The sequence below is a fragment of the Pteropus medius genome, unplaced genomic scaffold (assembly GCF_902729225.1).
Source record: "Pteropus medius unplaced genomic scaffold, Ma_sr-lr_union100, whole genome shotgun sequence".
NCBI lineage: Eukaryota > Metazoa > Chordata > Mammalia > Chiroptera > Pteropodidae > Pteropus > Pteropus medius.
Window position 1 is genome coordinate 24,092,141 of NW_024349800.1, and position 25,986 is coordinate 24,118,126.

The following is a 25,986-nucleotide window of genomic DNA, read 5'->3' on the forward strand; positions in this document are numbered from 1 at the left end:
AGATACTAACTCGTAAACTGTATATTAACATTGAAACAGACCTCATTTTATCCACCTAAAGGTTTATTACAGAAGGATCGCTGTAGTTAATATAAAGATTGACCTATGATGTTAGCAAAATGAAATGTACTTACTCATCCAACTCTTCTTCTTCAGTTTTAGAACTATCAGCATACAGATACTTGCTCATGTCCACAGGTCTTACATTTTTTCTCTTTGCAGACTGGGGAGGAGAATCCTTAACAGTTACAAAGGTTTCCGGCTCATCAAATGGGTTTAAATACTGTGGAGTCTGTACCTCTTTGAAGGGATTATAGCTGCTATTATAAAAAGATTCTTCTGGTTTTTTAGGAGAAGTTGTTTCAGTGCTTGGTTCTATAAAACAGTACCAAGAGATGAATCAAATTAATATTATCTGACATTAGTGCTTTCAAAAATGCTCAATCTTGAATTGATAAACTCTGTGGAGCTAAAAGAGCCAAAGCAATAATATATTTTAGAGGGGTAAAATTCAGAAGATGTGGTATCTAAGATCTTTGTCTACTTTTCCAAGACTGGTACTCCCCAAAATGGCATCTTTAGAATGCCCTTGGAGTCTCTAATAACATTAGCATACAATTATGCCAATTTTGAAAATTTTAACCTTCTTAGAGGCACAACATTCAATTATTGCCTATTTTATTTCACTGAATTAGTTTGCCATCTAAAACTTATGTATAATAAATTTCTGTTTTTAAATGAACATAACATGGATTCAATTTTGAAATAGTCTTTGGAGATTATATAAGCAAAGACCATGTAGGGATCTGAAAACTCATTTCGGACTATATCCAAAATATACCCACATATCACTGAATTTGTTTTTGCAGTCTTCAAAGAACAGGTTTCTGTATGCTACAAACCTTAAATCTTTAGAGCATTTCAAGAGATGTCTGCTTTTTTCCAAAGTAACTTGGATCCAATTAATATTTAATAATGCAAAGGAATAACATAAGAATTTTCAGGTTGAAAGCACTATATTAAAATCCTATGGATAAGCTGATAGACATGTTACACCAAATTCTTCTACATTTCATTATTTCAAGATTGAATTTAAAAACAAAGGTGCCCTTAAAAATAACTGATTATGGGGTCGTTCCATAGAGTAGTAGTTAGCACGTCTGCTTTACATGCAGAAAGTCCTGGGTTCGAACCCCTGCAGAGCCACGGCCCATATCCTGGTGTGAGAGGAGACGCCCCACCTTCAGAGATCCGATTCTTAAGGGGAGACGACAACATCCATAGGTCAGGGGTGGAAGTGTGGGGGGGATTATAAAAAAATAAAATAAAAAATAACTGATTCATAGCACAGAAAGCAATAAAATACCACCATGTCCTCCAAATATACTTATGAAGTACTTAGTACCATCCTTTTCTTCTTCTTTTATGTTTATTAACATTTTAAAACCAAACTAGAATTTCTAATAAAACTGTCCAAAATTTGATCATGTATATTGCTAATAAAAATATTTTCCCAAATTGAAGAAGTTTCAGAGAGCCAATAATCATAGCATAGTTTGAAAGTAATTTTAATTATGCCATGCAACTCTGACAAAATATTCTAAGGAAACAGAAAATTGATTATTGAAATTCTCAAGAAAAACAATTGTTTCATAACTAACATTTCAAACAATTTAATTATTAAAACCTCATTATTGACATATATTTATTAATTTTATATTTTAAAGTCAAGTTACTTTTATTTATACTTTAGACTTTAGCCCAGAAAACTTATTTTTCTTTATATTGAAAAAATAAAACATAAAAACTCTGAATTGAAATTCCATACACCATGAGAAAGCAATTATAAAGTATGAAAGAGAATTCATAAAATCATAATAAATCAATAATAAAATGAAGGCACAACATTCAATTATTCAGAGGCACAACATTCAATTATAAATACAGCCTATGTTATAGAAGACAGTACTTGTATCTTTTGTAACACAAGGTTAATATTTAAACTTAAAACCACTAGAATCTTTATAACAGTGTACATGAGAAGCATTTTCTTTTCTCTATAGGGGAAGAAAGACTGCAAAGTTTTTGCCTACTCAATTTTTTATTAACTAATATCAAGTCTCAAATGTTTAAGAAACTGATAAAACTGGTCAATGGAAATAAGATTTTAGTTTTTACTCTGAGGAAGAGGATTACAAAAATTGATCCAAGCAAATTCATGAGTTATAAAACAAAAAGTAAGAAAGTATTCAAACTATAGAGCAAGATTTGAAGATGACAGAGCTGACAACAAAAGAGGGTTTATGATTATTTCATATAAAAGCTAACAAATATACTTAATAACATTGTAAAAGGGTCACTGAAGCACACAATGTCTTGAATATGAGAACTGAAACTGTAAAAGAAAAAAAAAAATCTAAACATCTACACACATCTTTCTTCCCCAAATACTTTTGTTACTTGAGGATGCAAGTTTTTAATCAATAAAACTTAATAAACTATTAATAACTATTTCTAGAAAATAAGTATTCTTTTAATAGAAAATACTTATTGCAAAAAGTCTAAGAGATATATATTTAAAGAGAATACAGGTTGTCACATTTTTTCTTAGTTCTATAGGCATGAGTATCTGAAACAGGTTAGCTAACCTCTCCTATATAGAAATACAATATTACATGATATCTGCCACTTCTTTCTATACCTCAGGAAACAGACCCACATAATTTGGAAAATCACTTATTTGATTTTGAAATGGAAAGCTCAAATATTGACGTCTCAAAATATCTTGGCAATATTTTTAAACTTCAATATACTCAAATGTATAGTACGTAATTAAGGAGAAGCTATGTTGTTAAAAAAAGACACTTGATTAGGAATCTTAGTTCCAACTCCACCTTCATTTACCTAAAGTTTTTGTTCAAATCATTTAATTACTCTAGGCCTCAGCTTCCTAATCTATGAAAAGAGGCAGCAAAACTAGATTACCTCTAAGATTTACTGTAACTATTGATATTTAAAATATGTTCTTAGTATAATTAGCTCATAAACAAAAGAGAATCTCATTAATTTAAATTTACTAATTTAGAATCTGATAAGAAGAGAGAAAGTAAGGAAGAGAAAGAAGAGTGGATTATAATATAGTATTGTTCTAACAGTGAATACTAAAGGTAAAACATCATTTTCACCATGAGAGGTAGCAGCAAAATTCTTTAAAGCTCATGAAGCTTTCATAACAGCAGTCTAAAAGATGTAAACAGTGGTTAATCATTCTTGTATTTACTTTGAGCAAACAGTTTAATTAAACAGAAGTCTCACTTCCTCAATACCTCTTATCTCGGATTTAAGAGTTCAGAACTACCTGATAAGAAAAATGACCCAGGAAAAAAAATGCCTGGGTTTATTCCTTCCAATTATGTTGTATATATGACAACAGTGGTTCTCAATTTTCTTTCTGCTCCATGCTATTCATATGTACAACTTGTTCTCATCACTGACTGTAATTCTTAGCCAGAGACGGAGAGTGGGAGATTGAGGGGCTCATCGAACTCTGAGTGTGAGGGCAGAGGAGTTGTCTAGAGGAAGAAGACACCCCGCCATGCCAATGCTGGTATGTCCCACAACCTGACCTTACTTGATAGGCCAACTAATGAGACTTTACTGTATGCCAGCTAGGTAAAATACTATTATCTTTCAACATTAGAGCTTTAATATTTGACCACACTAAAACAAAATTTTAAAATAAGCCGCAAGTAAAAGTCTATATAAGACTATTTTTTTTTTCTTTGTAAATAATTCAATGGAAGCTACCCAGAATTGCTAAACAACTGTAAGTGGTATTGAAGACGCTATTATCATTAGCAACAAGAATTACTTTTTATGTCTTTTTTTTAAAAAAAATCTCTTCCTGCCCTTATAGTTCAAAAGAACCTGACTATATAATGACTTTAAAAGTACAGAAAAAAAACTTGCTACCTTCTGAATCAGGATCTCCAAATGGATTTAATTCTGCTATATCAGGATCACCAAATGGATTTAAATTCACAGTGGCCAAGTCCTTTTCCGCTTCATCCATAAAGTTAAGTTTGTTGATAAGTTCTGAAAATAAACATATGTGTTAGAGTTCACTATGGTTTCAGTAAAGCATAACTTTGATCATTCATGAAATATTTCAACTTGTATAAATTCACATTAATAATACCTGCAAATAATAAGATACAGCATTTTACCAATGATAGAATGCCATTCAAGTATTTTGTAGCATACCAACATTTTCATATGAAACAAAATAAATATGCATTTTAATAGAAAAATTATATCAGATAAACTTTTGTCTGAATTTAATTCAATCTAATAAAAGAGTACTGATAGATTTTTAGTAAAACATCCTTCAGTCTTAAATATAAATAATTCAAATGAGTTTAATCTAAGCAAATATCTTAAAAACAATATAGTTCCAATATACAAGCTAACTAAAGCAATACTGTCATGTTATATGACCAATTATTATCTTATGTTTTAAAATAACCATCTAACAAGGATCCTGATACAAGGCTTTGCTAAAGATGGTCAGTTCTGTTATGTTGTTGCCTGTTGGTGCACTACAAATTACCAAAGAAAACATTCAAGGAAAAGCACAAAGACAAAACTGACAGCTAGATACAGACAGAAGTCAAGAGGTAGCAGGTCACAGTAAATAAAGGCAATCAGAAGCAGAAAGAAAGGAAGAAAGCTCTTAAACCTTCAGAGGAACTGGCTGATTTAGCTGAAGGCATATTTGCTTGCTTTATGCAGTCATCTTGATCTTCATCTAAGCTGCTCAGAGCATTCAATTGGTTTACAATTTCTGTAAACAGAAGCCAGTCGAGACAAATGTAAGGTAAGGTCATTTAATTAAAGAGCAGTAGAAGCATGCTGTTACTTAAAAAGACAAAGAGAGGGGATGTTCGGTTAATCAAGAGAATAATACACTCAGAGGATGTTATTTTGATGAACTATAACAGATGTATTTAACTGAAAGTTATGCTGTACTATTTTAGATGGAAAACGTTTTATTGTTAAAACATATTATTAATGGAAAACCTATGTTAAACACAAAACAAAGATAATTCAAGAGGCTGACATTGGCTTTCAGTAACCACATTTTGCATTTTTAAAATAGTGCTTTAAATGCATATGTTAAAAACAATTTAAAAATCCTCTGATACCACAGAAAATATGTACTATTTGTTTACAAAATTCTAAATTTAAAGGTTTAAAGAATATATACGCATGAATCATGAAAATAAGCACCTGCTCATTCTAGAATTTTAAAAATTAGCACAAAATAAGAAAAGCAGGCAATAGGTACTATTTTCTACTGTTTTCTAAGGAATTTGCTCTTTTAAGGGAACTCAAGTATTTGCTTTAGAAAATCTTATAATTTATCCAATAAGGACAGAACATAGACCTAATAGAAAAACCTTAAAATAAGAATTCATTTTGCACATAAATAGAATTATTTTACATGAGTCATATATATTTTGGATAGCTCTGAATATGTGAAATTATGATTCATTGGGTGAAAATTAGCTTAGAAAAAAAATAAGAGCCTACTAGAGTAGTCCAGTTAACTTTTGCTGTTTCCAAAGTTAAAACCTGGGAATAGCTTAAGTATTAGGACAAACCAAACAGATCCAGATCATTTAGTGGGAACAAAAGAAAATGGTTAGAAATAAAAAATGATTATAAATTCAGCATTAAATATGTTGTTCTTTAACATTGTAAATCTAAGTACATATTATAAATTTTATTTGAACCAAATCATAAAATACTCAATTGTAATAAATTTGCCTTTAACCATTCGTTTTCAACAAATATTCATTTATCATTCTGTGCCAAGTACTATCCTTGATACACAAGAGTAAAAAAGAAAAAAAACAGACATGGTATTGTCCTTGTGGAATTTACCTTCCATAAAGGTAGAAAATAATATTGAAACAGGCAATAAATGACTACCAGAATATTAGGCAGTCAGAAATGTTATTTTTTAGACCTTTGAATCAAATACATATAAAAGGTTGATAAGGTTATTCATTTCTCTTGTCCAAATGAGAAAATACATTTTGCATGAATAAAACTGCTTGAGGTAGTCTAAATAAACAATAGAAAACAAGGAGTAAACACAATTAATACCAACTAAATTTGTCATCTGAATTTGAATAGTAAGAACCGAATAATCAGCCTTTATAAAGTGTCTTCTTCTATCTTATTCTGCCAACAGTTTAAAACCCCACTCCAACTCAAAACTAACCTAGCAAATTCCTCATGAGGTATAGTTCATTTATAAGTTAGCTCTTTTCCCTCCCACTACTAGTCATTGTAATTTTGAAATTTTTAGGGAAATGTAATGGAGTGGAAAGTCAGTGTTAAATGATTACCAGTGCATGATTGATTTTTCTTCATTCATTACTAATTGTGTATTTTTAAAAATTTGCAAATAGTTTATTTTTAACTTTGAAAATATGAAAAAATATTAATAACAGCAGCTATTATTTATTGAGCAGTGGAGCTTTATATATGTTATCAGAATTAATTCTCATAAATATCCTGAAGTATTATTATTAATATCCACATTTTATCATGTATATTATTATTTATTTGTACTATATTGCCAAATGTGCAATTATTAAAATATTTTAAAATAATGTTCAAAGATTTGCAATTTTCTTTACACGTTTTCTTTTATCTTCTTAGCTGTAATCTCAAAGAAAGCAGAAATCAACCATTTATTTAAACATATAATGAGCACTATAAGGAACACTGTAGAAATATTAGACTTGGTCCTTATCTTCAAAACATTAATACTGTTCCATAGAGTTTTAGGTAAAATGTGGTCATTTATATAAATATTATCAAGGTGAGTCAATAACATGAATAAATTATTTACATTGTAATTTTTCTGAATGTTTAGAGTATTTCCTCCCTCTCATCATGTTTTTCGTATACCTAAACCCACTGACGACCATTTCCTCATTAACTAACTTAAAGTAATTTCTTGTTTCCATTCAGTTTACTGATGACGAGTCCTTCCTATCCTAGTTTTCTCTATATATTCATAGCTTAAATAAATCCTTACTTAACTCCTAGAACTTCTGCTTCTAAAACTTCCATTCATATTTAACAGAGTGAAAAGGTAATTTTAATTACTCATACCAATGTTTTTTTTGGTTGGCATGCAAATAAACGTGAATCCAAATCATAAAAAGCAACTGCCAAAGAAATACCATTTATCTATCTAATAAACATTTATCAAGTACCTATTATCTGCCTGTGATAGTACCTGCCCTCAGGCTCTGTATTTTTGTAAGACAGAAAGAGAAATAAAGCAATACATAGTGTATGATAAATATGACATATGTTATGATTGAAATATGCATTGTAGGCTATGTGAAACTGGAAGAGGGACTTTGGTCAGGAAGGCATCCTGAACTTACTCAAATTTGAGCTAAAATGAGACAAACAGAAATTATTATTAAAATAAAAAGACAAAATGGAAGGCATTCCACAATGATAAAAGGAAAGCAAATGCGAACATGACATATTTGAGGAACTACAAGTTGTTTGGGGTTTAAGATGCCAGGGATAGGGAATGGAATGAGATGGGGCTGGTGAATGTTCTAACATGAGGGTTCTTTTGACCCAACTAAAGAATGTGAATTGAACTCTGACAGCTATGGGAATCCAGTGAAAAATCAAATGAATATTTTCGAAACTTCATTCCAAGAGCAACATGGTGGCAGCATTGGGAAAAACAGCACAGGAAACAAAAAGTAGTTCAGCATCACCATTCCATGAGGGGAGGCACACAGTAAGTATTTGCTAATTAAAAAACAAATGAAGAAGAAAGATTTGCTAGTTCATTTGACACAGGGAATGGGGAAAGGAATATAGGATAAATGCCAAGTTTTTGTCTTGGGTAACCATGGATAGTAGCATGGCAATAGGAGCTATTCAGTCTGGGCGTAGCAAGCTATAAGGTGCCTGTGAAACTTATCAGGGTAATAATTCAATTAGCAGTTGCATATGTGGCTGTGGACTCTAAAATATATAATTTTGTTACGTATTTTTCCTCTTAAAAATGTATTTTTCTGTTTCTTCTAAATTTCCAACAATGTGTTTTAGGTTTATAATAAGGAAAAAAGTTAAAAAATTAAAAGATTAAAAAAAAATTATTTCCAGAATTTTTTTAAGTGGGAACTTTTTCCCAGTAATATGCTACCCTGACCAAAAAGATTCCCTGGACCAACATACTTAGATAATACTTTATTACTTATTAAAGGCTTGTTTCACCAAAAAATTACACGTTTGGATTATGCTATGTAATAGCACAAATTTTTACTGTAGTGCTACTCAAATTGAGCAATAAACTCATAGTGTAGCATATTTTAGCCATCATAACAGTGTGTCAATCTAGACTTGCCTCATTGGTGAGAAAAAGAAGGAAAACTAAATTAGGGGCAGGTAATCGAAGCAAAGGGTCAAGTAATTTGAGACTCTTCTTTACTGTTAGAAAGGCAAAAGAAGATAGAAATTGACCACCAGAGATTATCACACTGAATTAAAAAAGGGGGAAGGGGTGGTCGCACAAAGAGTAGGTGGCTTTTTTCTTTTAAGAGTCTGTAGTTGAGCTAAAAGAAAAAAAGTGCCTGGAACTATAACATACCTGCAAATCTTGCAGGATCATCACTCTTCTCTCCAAAGTATAACAAGATTCAGTACAGGTATATTTCATTTTAAGACAGTATCATTTCACTTCTTGGCAGAAATCTCAGTCCAAAAAATGTCACTTTTCTCACTGGCTTGAGCCCACAAATATTTGATTTATGGGTACAAATAGTGGGTTTAATAATGTAATTTTCAATCCCATAGTGGATTATAATAGGAAAGGGAAGAGTTGCTTTAAGCAGAAAAGCAGGCATTGAGTAGTGTGTCTCTCTGGATCTTCAACCTCTCCCTCTGAATTAATTAATAAACCTTAATGGCATATTAATATGATCAAGTTGCTCCCAAATTTTAAAAAATTCTTTCAACCATTAGCCCCTTCTAGTTTGGCCAGCCTCTCTTAATCTTTATAAGAAATCATCTTAAAAATTTAGTCGTCTACAATTTCCCACCTACCATTGATTCTTCAATTCACTGCAATCTGCTCTTATCCCCACCTTTATTCATCCCCCTTACTGAAACTGTTCTCAGGTCACCACCATATATTCTAATTGGAAAATATACGAGATATCTATTAGCTCTTATGATATATGACTTTTGTATGATAAACATAATTAAACATTCACTCCCTGAAATTCGTCCTGCTCCTTCCAGGACACTAGTATCTCCTAGTTCCCTCCTATCTCTTTCATAGTTATGTCTTGGTCTCCTTTAATGATAACTATTCTTCCCTCTGTGTCTTAAATATTATTATTCTTTAGGCCTATCATTGGTCTCATTCTTCCCCCACCTCAAAACTGCTCTTCCTGAAAGAAATCTACTTTTTTGGCTTAAACTAACACATGAATACAGATAATTCTCAGGCTTGAATTTCCAACTGTCTAGTGGGAATTTCTACCCTAATATCCTAGATATTCCCCTTACATACTTAATGGACAAAAAATGGAATTAAATAGCTGTGTATTTATGTCATGTTCCCATTTTCTAACACCTAGAAGTTTTTAGCATAGCTATTACTTAATGTATGTTGTAAATGAATGAATTAAAAGTCATAATACTTGGTATTATATTTCTAAAGGCAGAAAGGCATATAACATATCTTATTTTTAAATTATAGAAATAGTATTTTTAATCGATGTGTCTACATGTCAGTCTATGTATCTATACATAGTTTAAAACAACAAATTATCTCTCTCTGTTTTGTGGGCTGACTGGACTCAATGGGTAGTTGGTTCACTGCAGTTATATGGTAGCTGGGACTAAAGCCATCTGAAAGCTCTAGCTGGGCTGACCGTCCAAAGTGGCTTCCTCATTTGTATGTATGTATGTTTGGTCTTAACAGCTAAGAAGTCTGGAATAATCAGGGCTGGCCAGGCATATTTCTCTTTCTCTTTCTCTCTTTCCTCTCTCCTCTCTCCTCTCTCCTCTCCCCTCTCTCTCCCTCCCTCCCTCCCTCTCTTCCTCCCTCTCTTCCTTTCTCCCTTTTCCCTCACAACATAGCAATTTCAGGGTAGTTGGACTTTTTTACATGGCAGCTGGCTTCCCCAGTGCATGCATTATAAGAGACCCAGGTAGAAACCTCAAGGCATTTTATTATGATTTAGCTTTAGAAATTACAGTGTTGATTCCCCTGCATTCTATTGGTTAAAAATGATTTATAGAACCAACCCAGATGAAAGAAAGGGGACTAAAAAAGGGCATGAATATTAGGAGGCACGATTCACTGGAGGACAATCTTTGGAGACTAGCTACCACACATTAGATCAATAAATCAGAAAGTTGAACTTATTTTTTTTCTTACTAATCTAACATATTAACTATAATTCTACATTACTTTCTAGTATTTTATTAATGCACCTATGTGAAAAGTACAGCTCTTAAATTGTACAAGTCAATTAATTTTGACAAATGTATACACCAACATGACAGTGATGCAGAACACTGCATCACTCTCACAAGTTTTCTCATGCCTCTTTTCGATCCTCAAACCATATCACTATTCTAATATTTTTCACATAAGATTAATTTTGCCTCTTCCAAAACAACTCACAAATGGAATTATATACAATATACTCTTTGATGTAAGTCCTCAATCATCATAATGGTTTTGAGATTCATCCATGTTGTCAAACATGTCAACGATTCATTTTTATTGCTGAATAGTATTCCATTCAAGGATACAAAAACAGTCTGCACATTTTCTTAATGGTCTACTTTGATGAGCATATGTTGTTAATTTGATGAAGTTTAATTTATCAATTTTTTCTTTCATGATTATTACTTCTTGTGTCTTGTATTATGTAAGAACTCTTTGCCTATTCTCAAGTCACAAACACATTCTTTTTTCGTTTTTTCAGCTTTATAGTTTTAGCTTATATAGATTATGTCTATAATCTATTTTGAATTAATGTTTGCATATGCTAAGAGGTAGGAACTGAGGCTCATTTTTTCCATATGGGCAACTAGATGTTTCAGCATCATTTGTTGAAAAGACTTTCCTTTCTTCACTGAATAATGCTAAACTTTTGTTCCAAATTAATTGACCAAATAAGTTTGAGTTTTTCAGGATTCTATGTTTTGTTCCACTGACCTGTCATATGCCAATACATACTATCTTGATTAGTATAGCTTTACAGTAAATCTTGATGTAAGGTAGTATTAGTTTAGTGTAACAATTCTTTTTTTTTTTCCCAAGATTGTTTCAGTTACTCAGGTTCTTTACAATTCCAAATATACTTTAGAATCAGCTCAATTTCTACTTATTAAAAAAATCCTGGTAGAATTATGATTCTACAGATTGATTTGGGGAGAAAGGACATCTTAACAATTTTGAGTCTTCTAATCGATGAACAAAGAATCTCCATTTATTAAGGTCTTTTTTAATTACCTTCAGTAACGTATTATAGTTTTCAGCATAGAGGTTTTTCCATATCTTTTGTTAAATTTATTTCTAAGTAGTCTGTTATTTTTAGCCTCTATTATAAATGGAATTGTTTTAATTTCATTTTCTAAATGTTAGTTGTTTAGAGTGACATCAGAAACATGGTGGAGTGAGAGACATTCTCAGATCTCTCCCCTTGAAATAACAATAAGCTGAACATCTAAAACTCAACAAAAAAAACACCCAGACTAAATGTTAGTTGTTCATATATAAAAATACAGATTTTTCTATAATGATCTTGTGTCTTGTGTCCTTGTTATAATCTCCAGTATAATATTGAATATAAGAGGTGAGAGCAAACATCCTGGCCTTGTTCCCAATCTTAGGAAGAAAGTGTTCAGTGTCTCACCATTAAGTATGATGTTAGCTGTAGCTTTCCATAGATGCTTTTTATCAAATACAGAATTCCCTTACATTAAAATTTGCTGAGAAACTTGGTATTGAATTTTTGTCGAAAATGTTCCTTTGAGATAGAGGTGTCACTCCTGCAGTGTGTTAATATGGTTAAATCAACCTTGCATTTCTAGGACAAATCCTTAGAAAATGCATATTCGTACTTAAAATGTTATATGTCTCCTGGATCCTCCCCTAAGTAAATATTAGAGAGCTTCTTACTTCTTCAGAGCTCTCACTTCCTTCCGGTCCTGTCATATGGCTCTCCATATCCACAGAAATCTCCCAAGGTCTTCATGGGAGTGTTGGAGAATTCTCAGTTGTCATCAGTACAAACGAAGCAGCATTAGAGTTTAAGAGTGACACAGAAAGTAGGCTGAATTTGTAATCTGTATCTTCTGCCACTTCTACTATTCTCTGAGTTGACATATTTGAGTTCTAAACACTGGGAAGAGATATTCTTGCTGTCTTCAGGATCTCATTCTAGGGTCTCAAATTCCTTTAAAAGGGAGATAGCTGTGGTGGTTTATAAACTTTTTAGCTCAAAGGATCAGAAATGCTCCCATATCTCTGTTTCTACACTATTTCCCAGCCTTAACATCTAAATAATAGATGAAGTATTCCAGAAATTCTTATCTCTTACACAGACCACCAGAATAGGTTGTGTTTTTTTTTGTTTTTTGTTTTTTTTTTACTTTATAGAATCCACAGCAATCCTATGATTTTGTTCATGAGTCTCTTAGGTACTGGAGGGTAGATGCCCAGGTAAAAACCAGAAGCAAAACTCTTGACCAGAATCCCAAGTTTATTCTAAAGAACCTTCTAATCGAAGGAGGGTGACCTACTTATCCCTATTCACAGCTTTAGCAGGACATTTAATCTCAGAGGGCTGAGTCATACCATAATCAACTCAAATGTGAACTGTTATCTCCCCTATTACCACTTGTACTGTAAGATTATGTTCCTTGAAGATAGCCAACATGTCACATTCTCTTCTTCCCAAATTAACTTTAGGAAACAATAGGAAAAAGATTAACAAACACCAGGTACCACTGCTTACATTAAAAATGAATCCTGATTTATAAACTGTATCTGGATGGGAGGGCTGTGAATGGACTATATACCTGATGGAATGCCACAGCTTAAGCTTCCCTGATTGTGGAGACTCTTATAACTGGGTATGTCCCTTACAGGGACCTGGGATATTATACCTACCAAACTGTTACAAAAGTTAATAGCTCTTGTGTAGCATGAAGATTCTAAGGTAATTCCTTCTGTTTATTACTTGGATTTTGTCCCCTTGTACCCAAATTGTCATTTGTTGGGTAGAAGTCAAAGAATAGCACCTGGGCCACTGTGAGGACTCCAGTGAAAGATGAATGCTCTGCTGGCATGCTGCTTCCTGTCCAATATCCTTCTAAATGAATCTAATGCTAAGTTTGGCCTATTCAGGTCATGAGTCTGAAAGTCTGGTTAAGCCTAAGAAGAATCCTTGGTGGTCTTTGCAACACCTCTAAGTATACCAGGGCCTTTCAAGTGTCTCATAATGTCTGGTTTCCCCAACAACACTATAAACGCTTCAGTTAAATCTGATTTTCTGAGCTGTATTCAATAGGATTTTCTAATTTATGAAAGAGTCTTTTTCTCTTCCTGTTGGTATGTATTGAGAAATTCAACATGAATACCAAAGGTGGTCATATTACCAAATATTGGTTCAAGCACTGTGAGGCTGCCTTATAGGTGGAGGCACTGATTGTTCTGAAACCATATATAATTTCTAATGCTGACTGCAGTAAACTTTTCATTAAAAGGCTTTGTTTCTCCAACTCCAAGGTCTATCGCTCCCATTACATTTCTGTGATTTTTCCAACTGCACTTCAAAATTCCCCCACCCATTCACTGGTGCTACACCTCTATAGAATGCATCTATATGTGTAATATCAATCAATAAAAGGTTCTTGCCTAGCAGCCAGTCCCAAAATTTGTTTCAGTTAGCAGTGAATTCTGTCTCAGAAAAGGGTAGGGATTTTCCATCAGTCAAGGATAGATACCATGAATTTACTTTTATCTTCTGTAATTTAAGAAGATATATTTTGTTAATTACTACTGATTTAAAGTAGTATTCCATAAGAAATCACTGACTAAATGAATAGCCCCTAGGTGTCATTCTAAGACATATACAAAATAATTGTAAGTCTATTCCTTCAAGAAATTGATAGCTTAACTGAGGAATAATATATCCATATAACTTTATAGATATAATGTGGTCGTATGTTATGCATTTATATTATACCATAAAGATAAAATATAGGCAAAATTTTAAAATAATGATTCTTTCCTCTAAAAATCATGTCAACAATTTCAAAGCTGCAAGGAAGAGTCAGTGTAAGCTGTACTTAAGTTATTGCCATGTTAGCTAGTAAATAAAAATACTCACAATACTTTATTTGTACCATGTTTATAAAATTCATTATGTTTACACTTAAGCTATTATTTTAACATTACTGCTATTAAATTTTAATATACTTTTTATTATCTTAAAACTACTTTACCCAAACATTTTTAGAGTGGTAGTGTTAGTGCTAAAAAAAATTTCTAAAAGTGAATAACTTTGGAATGGAATTTATATGTGCTTTAAAAAATGCAACTGAGGAAGCCAAACAACTGTCATAACATGCTGTGCTATTGACTATACTCTGAAAATATAATAGAAAATGCTGAGAAAAAATGCAACACCATAGCAAAAATATGTTACAATTGTTGTAGATTTATCGACTTAGAACATGCATCTAATTATCCACTACCCCCGCCTACCTCTACTCCCTCAAGACACTTATTTTATATTCATTCCTTTTGGAAAACTAGTCTTGAATTATTTAAGGTTTGAATTATGTGTCTCCTCCAGATCATATTCCTTCCATAAAATGGGGCCACCCTACCCTGTATAAGATAGTACATGATTAAAGGTCAAAATGAATGCAATAAGATAATAAGCCAGAGTGATCTATATAGACTACAATAGGAGAAGGAAGCCCCATTCATTCATTTATAGTCTTTCAGTTAACATATATTAAATTCTCAATATGTTCCGGACAATGTGCTAGAAGCTAGGGATGACAAAATGATTAAAACATAGTCTCTACCTTGAAGAAATTTTCTAAAATAGGGATAACAAATAGATAGATAGATAGATAGATAGATAGATAGATAGATTGATTGATTGATTGATAGTAACATTCCAAAGAAAGTTTGGATTATCAAAAGTTTCATTAAAACAATTTTTTCAATCAGGGTTGGAGAATTTTAGGCTATCTAAAAGAAAGTTACTCTTTGGCAGAAATTTTAGAAAATAAGGTATATGTGTATGTCTAAGCAGTAACAGGTGCTATGGTATTAATTTTTGTGTCCCCTGCCCTCAATATTCATACACTGAAATCCTAATTCCCAATGTGATAGTATTAGGTGATGAGGCCTTAAGGAGATGATTAGGTCATGAGGGTGGAACTCTCATGAATGAGATTAATGTCATTATAGAAAAAGTCCAAGAGTTCCCTTGCCCCATTCCACCATATGAGGAATACAACGAGAAGTCTGTGACCCATGCAAAGGGCCTCACCTGATCATACTGGTACCCTAATCTTAGACTTCCAGTCTCCAGAACTGTGAGAAATAAATTTCTGTTGTTTATCAGCTACCTGATCTATTGTATTTTGTTATAGCAGCCCAAATGAACAAAGACAAGGGTTTAGCTATAAAATCTAATTATTATTGAATGCCTTCATTAAATCTGCACTTTGCTAAAAATAATGTCCTTTCTTTTCCTTTCAATACCAGCACAGAACTTGTGACATATTGTTATCACCTTTCTTCTCATTGCTGTAATCAAAACAGTACAACACTGCTCAAAACAGCTATGAAATGTTTTTTTTAAATTCCTACTTACAGTACTAGTGCTTAATCGAGATTTAGTTTTAACTAAAAGCCATCTATAAAGAACAAATTGTATCCTCTAAGTAAAAGATCATATTATATCCCACTGGAATTATAAAAACCCATGCTGTAAGAAAATGCCTGCATTCGTAAATGATATAGTAGTAGCACAAAGGATGGAGTGGTCAGGTTAAGAGAGAGTGGGCATGAAAGATTTCTCAGAGTATATGGCAACAGAATTAAAATTTGAAGGACAAGTAGAAGGTCATTGGTGGTGGTACGAGGAAAACACCAACTTACCTTCTTGAAGAACTCCAGCTAGCCAAACAAAACAAAGAACTCAAAGACACGAAAGATATGGCATTTTAAAAAGTATTATGTAATTGTTGCTGACATCATTATAAACATAATGCAAATGTCAGCATTTATTATTGAAAGAAATACAATTAAAAAAAATAATAGAGAGAGGGGTTCAAATAAAGAGAAGAGAATCATATTGAATCTCTCATATCTTATGTGAGGTGAGTCAACACATTATGTTTTATTTTTAATGTTAGTAGAGAAATATAGGTTCATTCATTTATCCGTCTGGCTTATTTATTTTAGAGGATGCTATTCTAAAATGAGAATAGGATGGTTAATTTCCAAATTATTCTATTAAAAATGCTTAAATAAAGAACATTTGAGAGTGGCAAAATGTAAGGATTGGGGGGAAAAAAAAAGATAAGAAAATTCCCAAATAAAAGTATAAATAATGTAAGTAAAATTAAATAAGTCAGTTATCAAGAAATATAACTACTAAACGGCAAATACTATAAGGTTAGATCAACCAAATACTACTATAAGAAAGTGCTTAGTACAGATAGGTTAAAAATAAAGTGATAAATATACCAAGAAAATACAAATATAAAGAAAGCCTGGGTTATAAATATATACATTGGACAAAATTTCAAGGCAAGAGGCGTTAAATGGGGTACACGTCAAATTACAATCCACAATGAAGCTATCAGAGAATAAATTTTTGTACTTCAAATAATTTAACATTGAAGTATTCTGTCTTTCATGGACAAATTATACAAAAAGAATAAGAATATAAATAACTAAATATAATTTTAAAGTTTGGTCTAATAGCTATGTGCTGAGTCCAACAAATAGAATATACATGGAAAAAGATATTTATGGAAAATTTACAAAAACAGATTATATACCTAGACTACAAAGGAAAAAAAACCTTAATCACATTTTTAAAAATTGAAATCTGACAGGTTTCAGAATCTTATATGAATGAAATTAAACTAAAAATAAGCTAGAAATACATGAACAAAGCCCATGATAAAACACAATCTCCTAAATAGCACTGGGTTAAATAAGAAATCAAAATGGCAAACATAAATTGGAAAATAATTTATAAAGTTAACACAGGACAAAACGCTATCTGCATACAAATCTGATCAATTCTTTATAATAGATTTCTAGAAGTAGAGTGGAAGTGAAGGTCACTTAAGTTGAGAAAGTCAAGGAAGTTTTTGGCTAAGGGGTTAAATGGGTCATTCATATAATCAATGGAAGTCTTCACATAACAGCAAGAGTTGAAGAAAAGCCAAGAGATGGATGCTGAAGTGCCCAAAGAATTTGTAAAAATCACTTAGTGGTGAACAGATGATAGAACTCAAGGAACATCAATCCAGAAATTTAGAGCAATTTATTAGCTGAAAGGAGTATACATATTTAGTGTTTGACTTTCACTCTAATAATAAAGGTATAACATTAATTCCTTAAGTGTGATAGCCAGATTGTCGATAAATATTTATTGACAAATTAATACAAAGAGGTTCAAACCACCTAACATTTTAATAGTTTGATCAAACCAGCTATAAGGAATAACTGCATGAGAACTTTTATATATAAGATAAAATGTCCATAAACTAGGAGAAGGTAGCTAATACATCTTCTCATTTCACCCTTAAAGCAGATCTTTACTTATAGAAGATTCATTCATACATTGACAAAATAAATATGAACATATTTAGACTATTTTATGCTATAATCAGGAGTTTCATTAAAGTTTTATGCTTTTTTGACTAACCTAGGACTTGATGTTAACTGCTGAAATCTGTGATTACATATTAGCATGCAAAGTTTTCAAAGAGATAAACGGTATATTATATTAGAAAGGCTTATGGAAGAAAAGATACTTTGTTACTGGAATTGTTTTTACCTGGGAAACAATAATGAGTTTTTCAACTTTTTAATGCTAATAAAACCAACCTGTAATTTTTGCTGCCTTTTCCTCTTGGTTCACTCGATTCTCATCATCTTCTTCATTATCTTCTTCAAAGTCATCTAAATTGCCAATGTCAGCCTGCTTCATACTCATCAAACTAGCCAAACTTTGCATGTCTTCATCCCTACATCAACAATTTATAACACACAATTCATTAAATGACATTGCTTGAAAAAGGACTGCTTCTTAAAAAATTAATATATTCCTTCTATATGTTAAAAATATTAATATATTCTTTCTATATGTTAAGTCTTTTTAAACAGTTGTAAAATACTACTGAAAAATCTAAACACTCATATTTATCAATTTTTAAATGGCATGTTTAATTAATAAAATTAGCAAACAGGATTAAAAACCAACTGGTTAGGAGTTACTTTAACTCTGTGCTGCAGACCTATGGGAGACTAAAATTTTCTTCATGGGATTAAAATATGGTTTCTAATTATGATGAAGTCCGGAAACAAAAAATTGTTCCATAAAACAGTGAGACCGTTTGCAAATCAGATGAGATCTAGACTTTAAAATATTCAAACTTTCATAAGGAATGAGAATAGAAATTAAAATCTAAATCTAAAGTCCATGAACACTTTTGGTTTTGTGGGTAGGAGAAAAAAGAAGTGGTAAACCCCTGTAAATTATATTTAAATCTTGTTTAAAGGGGCATTTTTCTTAAAGGGGCTATAACTTTCTAAAAGTTAAAGATCTACTACAACAGAAAAAGCATTTTAAAACAAAGTCTAGTCTTTTAAAGTATTACAAGTTGGAAAATGACCTATCTTGATTGTAAGTTAAATACTCTGCATTTGACAAAATATAAAAATGTTTTTATATTTAAGCATTTTAAATATAAATTTATAAAGGCTACATTATATACTCTAAACATCAAATAATTTAAGTTTTCTTGACCTATCATTTTCACCTTAAATTTCAAACAAACTACAGTGAATCAAACATATTTCTACATGTTATATACAAACTAAATTTCTATCTGGTATACTTCTCCAAAACTAAGAAAGCCAAGGCTCATTTTTACCTCTAATTTCCTCATATTCTAACCTAAACATTTTTCTTTAGGAAAGGTAAAGAGCTAACAAGGAGGAAGAGAAGTTTAGGGTGTTCTGAGAGAATTCTTCACTCAAACTGAGATATTCGGTTTGACTAAATTTCCTCTCACCTACATTCCTGTGAACGGTTCTGATTCACAAACCGCTTCTGCCCAGTAGAAAGGAGTCCACCTTCAAAAGATCTTCTCTGATTTTGTTTTCTCTCTTCTTCCTCTGTTTCCTTTCCTTTCATTTTGGCTTGACCTTCAGGGTAAGGTCTTTATTTTTTAATTTCTCAATATTTAAGTCTATAATTTAAGGTCCTGATATGAAAGACTAATTGCTTTCATTCTGTATTGTGTCTCTATCACACTCAGATACAAACTTTCCAGAGAAGAAGCTTACTGTTATCCACAAAATCATTTGCTGCCCCGTAGAGGAGTGCCAAACATCTCATTTTGACTGACGCACAGAATCCACTCTAATCAGTCAAGGGGACACAGCCAATTATAGTAACCACATTCCACTAGGTCAAATACATTCAGAACTGTGATTCACACTGAATTGAAATGTTCATAGCTGCCTTCTTCTCCTTACCTTTTAAGCCCAGACATAGAATTTGCATTTCTCCTTTCTTGAATCTTCCACTCCAAGTAGGTACTAACCCTTTCACTATACCCGAAACATGTACTTACCCTTGACTTGACTGTATGCTATAACCATGGTCAATGTTACTTTTTTTTTTACCTGTTCTAAGTATGTTCACCTCATTTTATTCAATTATAATTTTACTCTTTTAGGAGACTAGAACTGGGTGTAGAAATTATCTTTGTACATTGTCTATTCGGTGCTTTAGAAGTGATTTTTGAAAAAAATAGTGATTATAAAAAACTGTATCTAACTACTTTGCTATATAATTTTCAGAAGCCAAAGAACATGAATTGTCAAAAGTTCCTTTAGTTCTTTCATCCCTCTTAACCTAAACTTTTCAGTTTAGGTTCTTCTCATGTCTCGGCTGCATCAAACAACTCTACAAACTGAACTGTCTGTATTTCAGAGTACAACCACTTACACTGAAGGTAATGAAATATAAAATAAACTTGTATGATATCCTATAATATACAATTTAAAATTTTAAAGTTGGTATAATTACTTTTATATTATTTTCATTTTCTAGAGTCAAAGGGGCTATAAATAACAAATTCAACTAATTCAGCCTTTGAAACAAAGGATGGCAAGAATGATTGGTATGCAGTAGGATGTTCTCAAATGTTGCCAGTCCACTGAGTCAAAAGCTATTTACCTAGTGTTTTAAAACACACTCTGAAGCAGCTTATTTGACAAAAGAAACATACGTGGCTTTTCCTTCCCGTAGGAAAATGCAAGATAATGAAAACTGGAGAGTGGCAGATATGACTTTTTTAGACAATGGCTTGAATTTTAACTTGACATCAGTCTGAGTTGGCATAGGACTTGCATACTGTTTCATGTTGATGCTGCTAGTAGCAAGAGCTTTCCTTCTACCAGAAGGGGATTCCTGGAAGATAAAAAATAATTATGTAATTTGAAGTTATTTAATTTATAGCCAAATATTTTAATAATATTTTAATAAGATGATTAAATAACGATTAAGACTTCTTTCTTCAATGAATTCTTATAACACAATAATGAAAATTGTGATGAGGTTATGTCACGGCTTTTACATATTTAAGTTAGGCAGATATAAAATTGGAGAGCTGACCCAGGCAGAAATAGGGAAGACTTGAACAACGCTAAGTAACTCAGGAAAGGAAAAGCAAAGCATGCAAACTAGGTGAGAAAGTCTCCAGGGTTCCTGTAAAAAGCACAGGGCTAAGTATCAAAAGTTCTCAATAATTGTTTTCCATCCTTTGATTATATTTAATGTAACCTATTTACATTATAATGTAAATATAGTGATATTAGGTTACATTAAACCTTTTTGAATGCCTATAACTTTTTATAGAACTCTCAGCCTTGGCAGCATTCTACCTTGTTTCTGCCTACAATACCCGAATTTTAACCATCCTATAATTTGAGCCTTATTTCTTCCCAGGGCCTTTTCTGGTCACTTCAAGCTATAGTTTTCTTTATCCCTAAGATCACATATTTCAAGAAAGAAACAGTTTGCTTCTCTGATCCTATGCCTGTGGCAGACACTACTAGCCAACCCCACCAGATCTCAAAATTCTTCTCCACACAGCTATTGCCAATTCATCAGAAATGGAACACAAAATAAAACCTATTTGCTATCAAAGGTGTTTAACATTGCATTAATAAGCTACCTCATTTTAAAATTATCCTTTACAGAATAGCCTAGAAGAACCATAACAGGACAGCAAAATAATGATTGGGCATTAACAATGTCTAAGACAGGGGGTCAACTCTGGAGAGATAGGATGACACATAAGATATAATCCCTGACTATGTGTTCCAATGGCAAGGAGAAATTTTAGATGCAGGATAATTTGTAAATAATGTAAATCAGAGGTCATATACCATCATTAATGTAAACCAGAAGACATATGCCGGCATTCTTTAGGGTTCACTGGTCTGAGAGTGCAGACCTAAAATAAGGCCTAATTTCCAAGCTACATGACCTCAAGTAAACCAGTAAACTTGAGCCTCAATTACTTTTCCTATAAAATGAGGAAACTAAACAAATTCATTCAAGCTCTTGACGGTTTTCTAAAAAATTATTCAATTTTCCAACCAAGGAAGGCAAAACTACCACTAACTTTTGAATTATAACTTAATAAATCTTTATTTGTCCTATGATTAACAAACTTGTCTAAAATTAGGATATACTAATTTAATAAAACCATTAAAACAGCCTTAAAAAAATGACATTTCTGCCAGCAGAACAAGTAAAAATGTAATGTAGCATCCCAGAAGAAAGACATTTTAAAATGTGGTCTTATCTGTCAGATTATACACAGCAATATTATACAGAGCTATTAGTGCATGTAGATACCTTATGAATGAATTTCAAAAATGCATCAAGCACTTGAGAAGGATTTAAGCCCTCTCAGAAGAAATACTTAAGAATATGCAAATACCCTCAACTGAATCAAGTTGAACAGATATGACTATCCCAAACAATACAAGTATTCTTTCTCTGGTCGCCGCCGTCAATCAAAGAGTAAAATTAAGGTCCAAGGTTCTGACAATGTACAAAATGGAAAACTACAATCAGGGACTATCAATTTATTACACAGATATGAACAATAATCTCTTATTGTACCTTTAGAATAGCTAACAACTTCTACATATACGACTTAAAGCCTCTGTTTTGAAAGCATGACATATAAAGTGCTACATATTTTCACATTTTGTTAAACAAATCAGTTTCACAAAGTATGACATGAACCCTTAATAGTAATTATTTAATTATATAACCAAATTATCAAACTATAAAAATTAATATGTGGAAATGAGCATATTCTTGAAAGCTCAGCTTAAGGATGATTCCTGCAAATTCTAGAGTTTTGATGATTAACATTCTGTCAATTTCATTTTTTAGATAAAAATTATGTAGAAAAGGTTTTCTGCTAAACTAAGGAAGTTTTTAAGAATTTGGTAAATTAATGTCTCTGAAACAACAGGAAATAAAGCTACTAAATTCTAAGCACAATTAGCTATACTATTTAATTGAAAGCAATAATTTGCTCAGCAATAATGAAAACAGATCTTTGTAAGGTCTGGGCAGGTGAGCAGAATAGAACTCTTTTGAGCCTACAATATCCATTCCTAATCTAACACAGGATCTCATAAAAGTCTGTGTCCTTGGGAAAAGGGTTCTGAATGATGTTTCTACTATTCCTCACCTAGCTCAGACATTGTTTTCCTCCTTAAAATTAGCTATCTCAGAGACAGTATGCCTAAAAAAGAATAGTAATGAGAAAAATAGAAGGATCTTTCACAACTATAACCCAAGCTCCATGAATCTTCACTTTTTATAACCATTGAGTCTAAGTCTTTACCCACCCAAGATTGGTATCATTGCTATCAACAGTTCTAAAAAGAAGAATGAAATAACTGATGGTATTGCTATATGAGCATATCTTTTGCATCCTATAGTCCGCTTTAAAGGAGTAAGGGTCAGTCAGGCAGAGAGTGTAAAAGAATTATTGTTACTGCTGCCAATCTTAATGCTATTTCATATCACATGTAGGCTGGACAAGAAGGCAGAATTAAAAGAAAAATAGTAAGAAGAACTCTTAGATAAAGGAAGTTAGATGACAAAAGTCAATAAAAAGTGAGTGTTTACATACGTGTAAAACTAAGTTTCTGACTCTGGGTCCCTGTTTATACATCTGTTTGTATGTGAATCTGGCAGTATTTTGGGAATTACTTCAAAATCCCTAAGCAGAAGATCTTAAAACTTTAGTGATTATTAAAAAACAAAAATAAAACTAGGAGAGCTTGTTAAAAATTTAGATGCCTATATTCCACTCCTAGAGATTTTAAATTAGTAAAAGTAGAGATGGACCCTGCATTTCTAAAAATATTAAGTATTTCCCCTACCCACTACCATCCCACCCCTCCTACACACATACCAATACTACCAGGTGATTCTGATTCAGTTAATCTAAAATCACACTTTCAGAAATACTTCTCCTAAGGAAGTTCTTACATAAAATTATTCTACTTAAGAAATCTCACTCTCATTTTTTATAACTATTCTCATCGTTATATACTTCCATTTCTTTGAAATCCAGCCTACTGCAGTTGGAATTAGACAAACCTGGATTAGAATGTGGCACCAGCACTTATTCACTGGTTTATCTTTGGCATTATTCATCATGTATCTGAGCCTCAGTTTCACATTTTTGGCCTGGCAAATATTTTAAAAAGTTGGCTAACACTAAGTGTTGATAAGAATAATGCAAACTCTCTTACACTGCAAGAGAGTTTCAATTGATTCAGCTACTTTGGAAAGCAATCTGACATTACCTTGTAAAGTTGAACACATGCACACCTTACAGCTCAGCAATTCTCATCCTAGAACTATGTCCTAGAGAAATTCTTGGAACAACATACGAAAATATTGAGTATTTAGCATACAGTAGGTGCTTAATAAATAAAATTTATTATTAAATTTAACCAGGTTATTACACTCATATTACAAATAGTCTACCCAGGATCACCAATCTTGAAATGAGGAAAATAAATATAGAACTCAATGCAGGATGTATGCTTTAAAGTAATGTCTTTACTACATTAATATAGTAAAGTAGTCATAACAGTAATGTAGCAATGTAGTTATTAAAATTCATGCATGGACCCCCTACGTTCTTGCTAAATCTAAAATAAATTCTCCACCTAAATATACTCTCAATGTTATTCAGGTGGTTACAATATAAGCAGTAGGTGAATAAATATTTCCTCTGTACAGCATAAAAGAAAAAAGATTTTATAATAGCTAATAAGGAATGAACTGATTATAAAATAAATCAATACATTCTCGTGAGACTCAAGACTTCTTTATAAAATTTTTAAACATTGTACATTTTAGCAAAAAAGTATGTGGCTAATCTTGCCACTTTCTCTCCTAAAACTAACAATATAATATATAACATAATGATAGCAAGCAATATAGTTAAATGGAGTATTCTTTTGTTCATATGACAAGAAGTTAGGACATCACTTGTCCAAATTATTCAAGTTAGAATCTTCTTACAGAATAGTTCACTGTATGGTGTTTCATTTATTATGAACTCCAAGATAAATAAAATTAATATAACTTCTATTAAAATATTTGACTGACTTCCTATACCTATTGTCACATAAAATGTCACATAAAATAAACGACATGCTAAAAATTTAACTCTTTCTCCCATGTAAGAGGACTGGAGGAGAAGAGGGAGAGAAACTTACTTAGAGTTTATAATTTTTCAGAGCTTTATTACATAGCATTTTCTAAAAAAATTGTCATGTATTAATACTTTAATTATTGGGTCTTTTATAAGACAATGAAAATTAAACTAATGGCATTATCATTTGAATTTTTTAAAAAATTTGTGAAATATATAATACATACCAGCATATAAAACATAAAAGTAAAATTTAATAAATAGTAAATGAATATCCTGTACCCACCATCCAGCTTAAGAAACAGAACTCTACCAGAAACTTAAAATCCTCATGCACCCTCCCTAATTGCATCCTCCCATTCCTTCCTCAAGAGGTGACCAGCACCTTGAATTTCAGGTTACTCTTCCCCTTCCTTTTCCAAAGGATTACTACCTATGTATGCATCTCTAAAGAATATATTGCTGATGAATGGATAAACAAGATGTGGTCTATCCACACGATGGGATATTATTCAGCCTTAAAAGCAATGAAATTCTGACACATGCTACATCATGGATGAACCTTGAGGACATTATGCTAAGTGAAATAAGCCAGGCACAAAAGGACAGATATTGTATGACTCCACTTTTATGAGGAATGGGCAAATTTATACAGATAGAGAGTAGAACAAAAGTTCCCAGGCATTGGGGGAGGAGAGAGAGAGTTATTTAATGGGTACAAAGTTTCTGTCAGTAGCGATGGAAAAGTTCCAGAAACAGAGTGGCTATGGTTATACAACACTGTGAGTGCACTTAATGTCACTGAACTATACATTTAAAAATGTTTAAAACAGTAAATTTTATGTTATATATATTTTACCA

General features: G+C 32.0%; 1 protein-coding gene across 14 annotated transcripts in view; it reads right to left on the minus strand.

Moving 5' to 3' along the window:
- Window positions 1-25,986, minus strand: part of EHBP1 (EH domain binding protein 1) — a 308,435-nt gene that overhangs the window by 162,713 nt on the left and 119,736 nt on the right. For 7 of the 14 annotated variants that reach the window (XM_039887027.1, XM_039887033.1, XM_039887031.1 and 4 more), the window contains 4 exons: window positions 20,647-20,828; window positions 18,233-18,372; window positions 3,973-4,095; window positions 135-375 (listed from right to left, as the gene is read on the minus strand). In XM_039887027.1, coding sequence (XP_039742961.1) covers window positions 135-375; window positions 3,973-4,095; window positions 18,233-18,372; window positions 20,647-20,828 — 686 coding nt within the window. Of the gene's footprint in view, window positions 1-134; window positions 376-3,969; window positions 4,096-4,738; window positions 4,844-18,232; window positions 18,373-20,646; window positions 20,829-25,986 lie in introns of all 14 variants that reach the window. The other 7 variants (XM_039887026.1, XM_039887021.1, XM_039887029.1 and 4 more) reach the window with 2 other exon arrangements.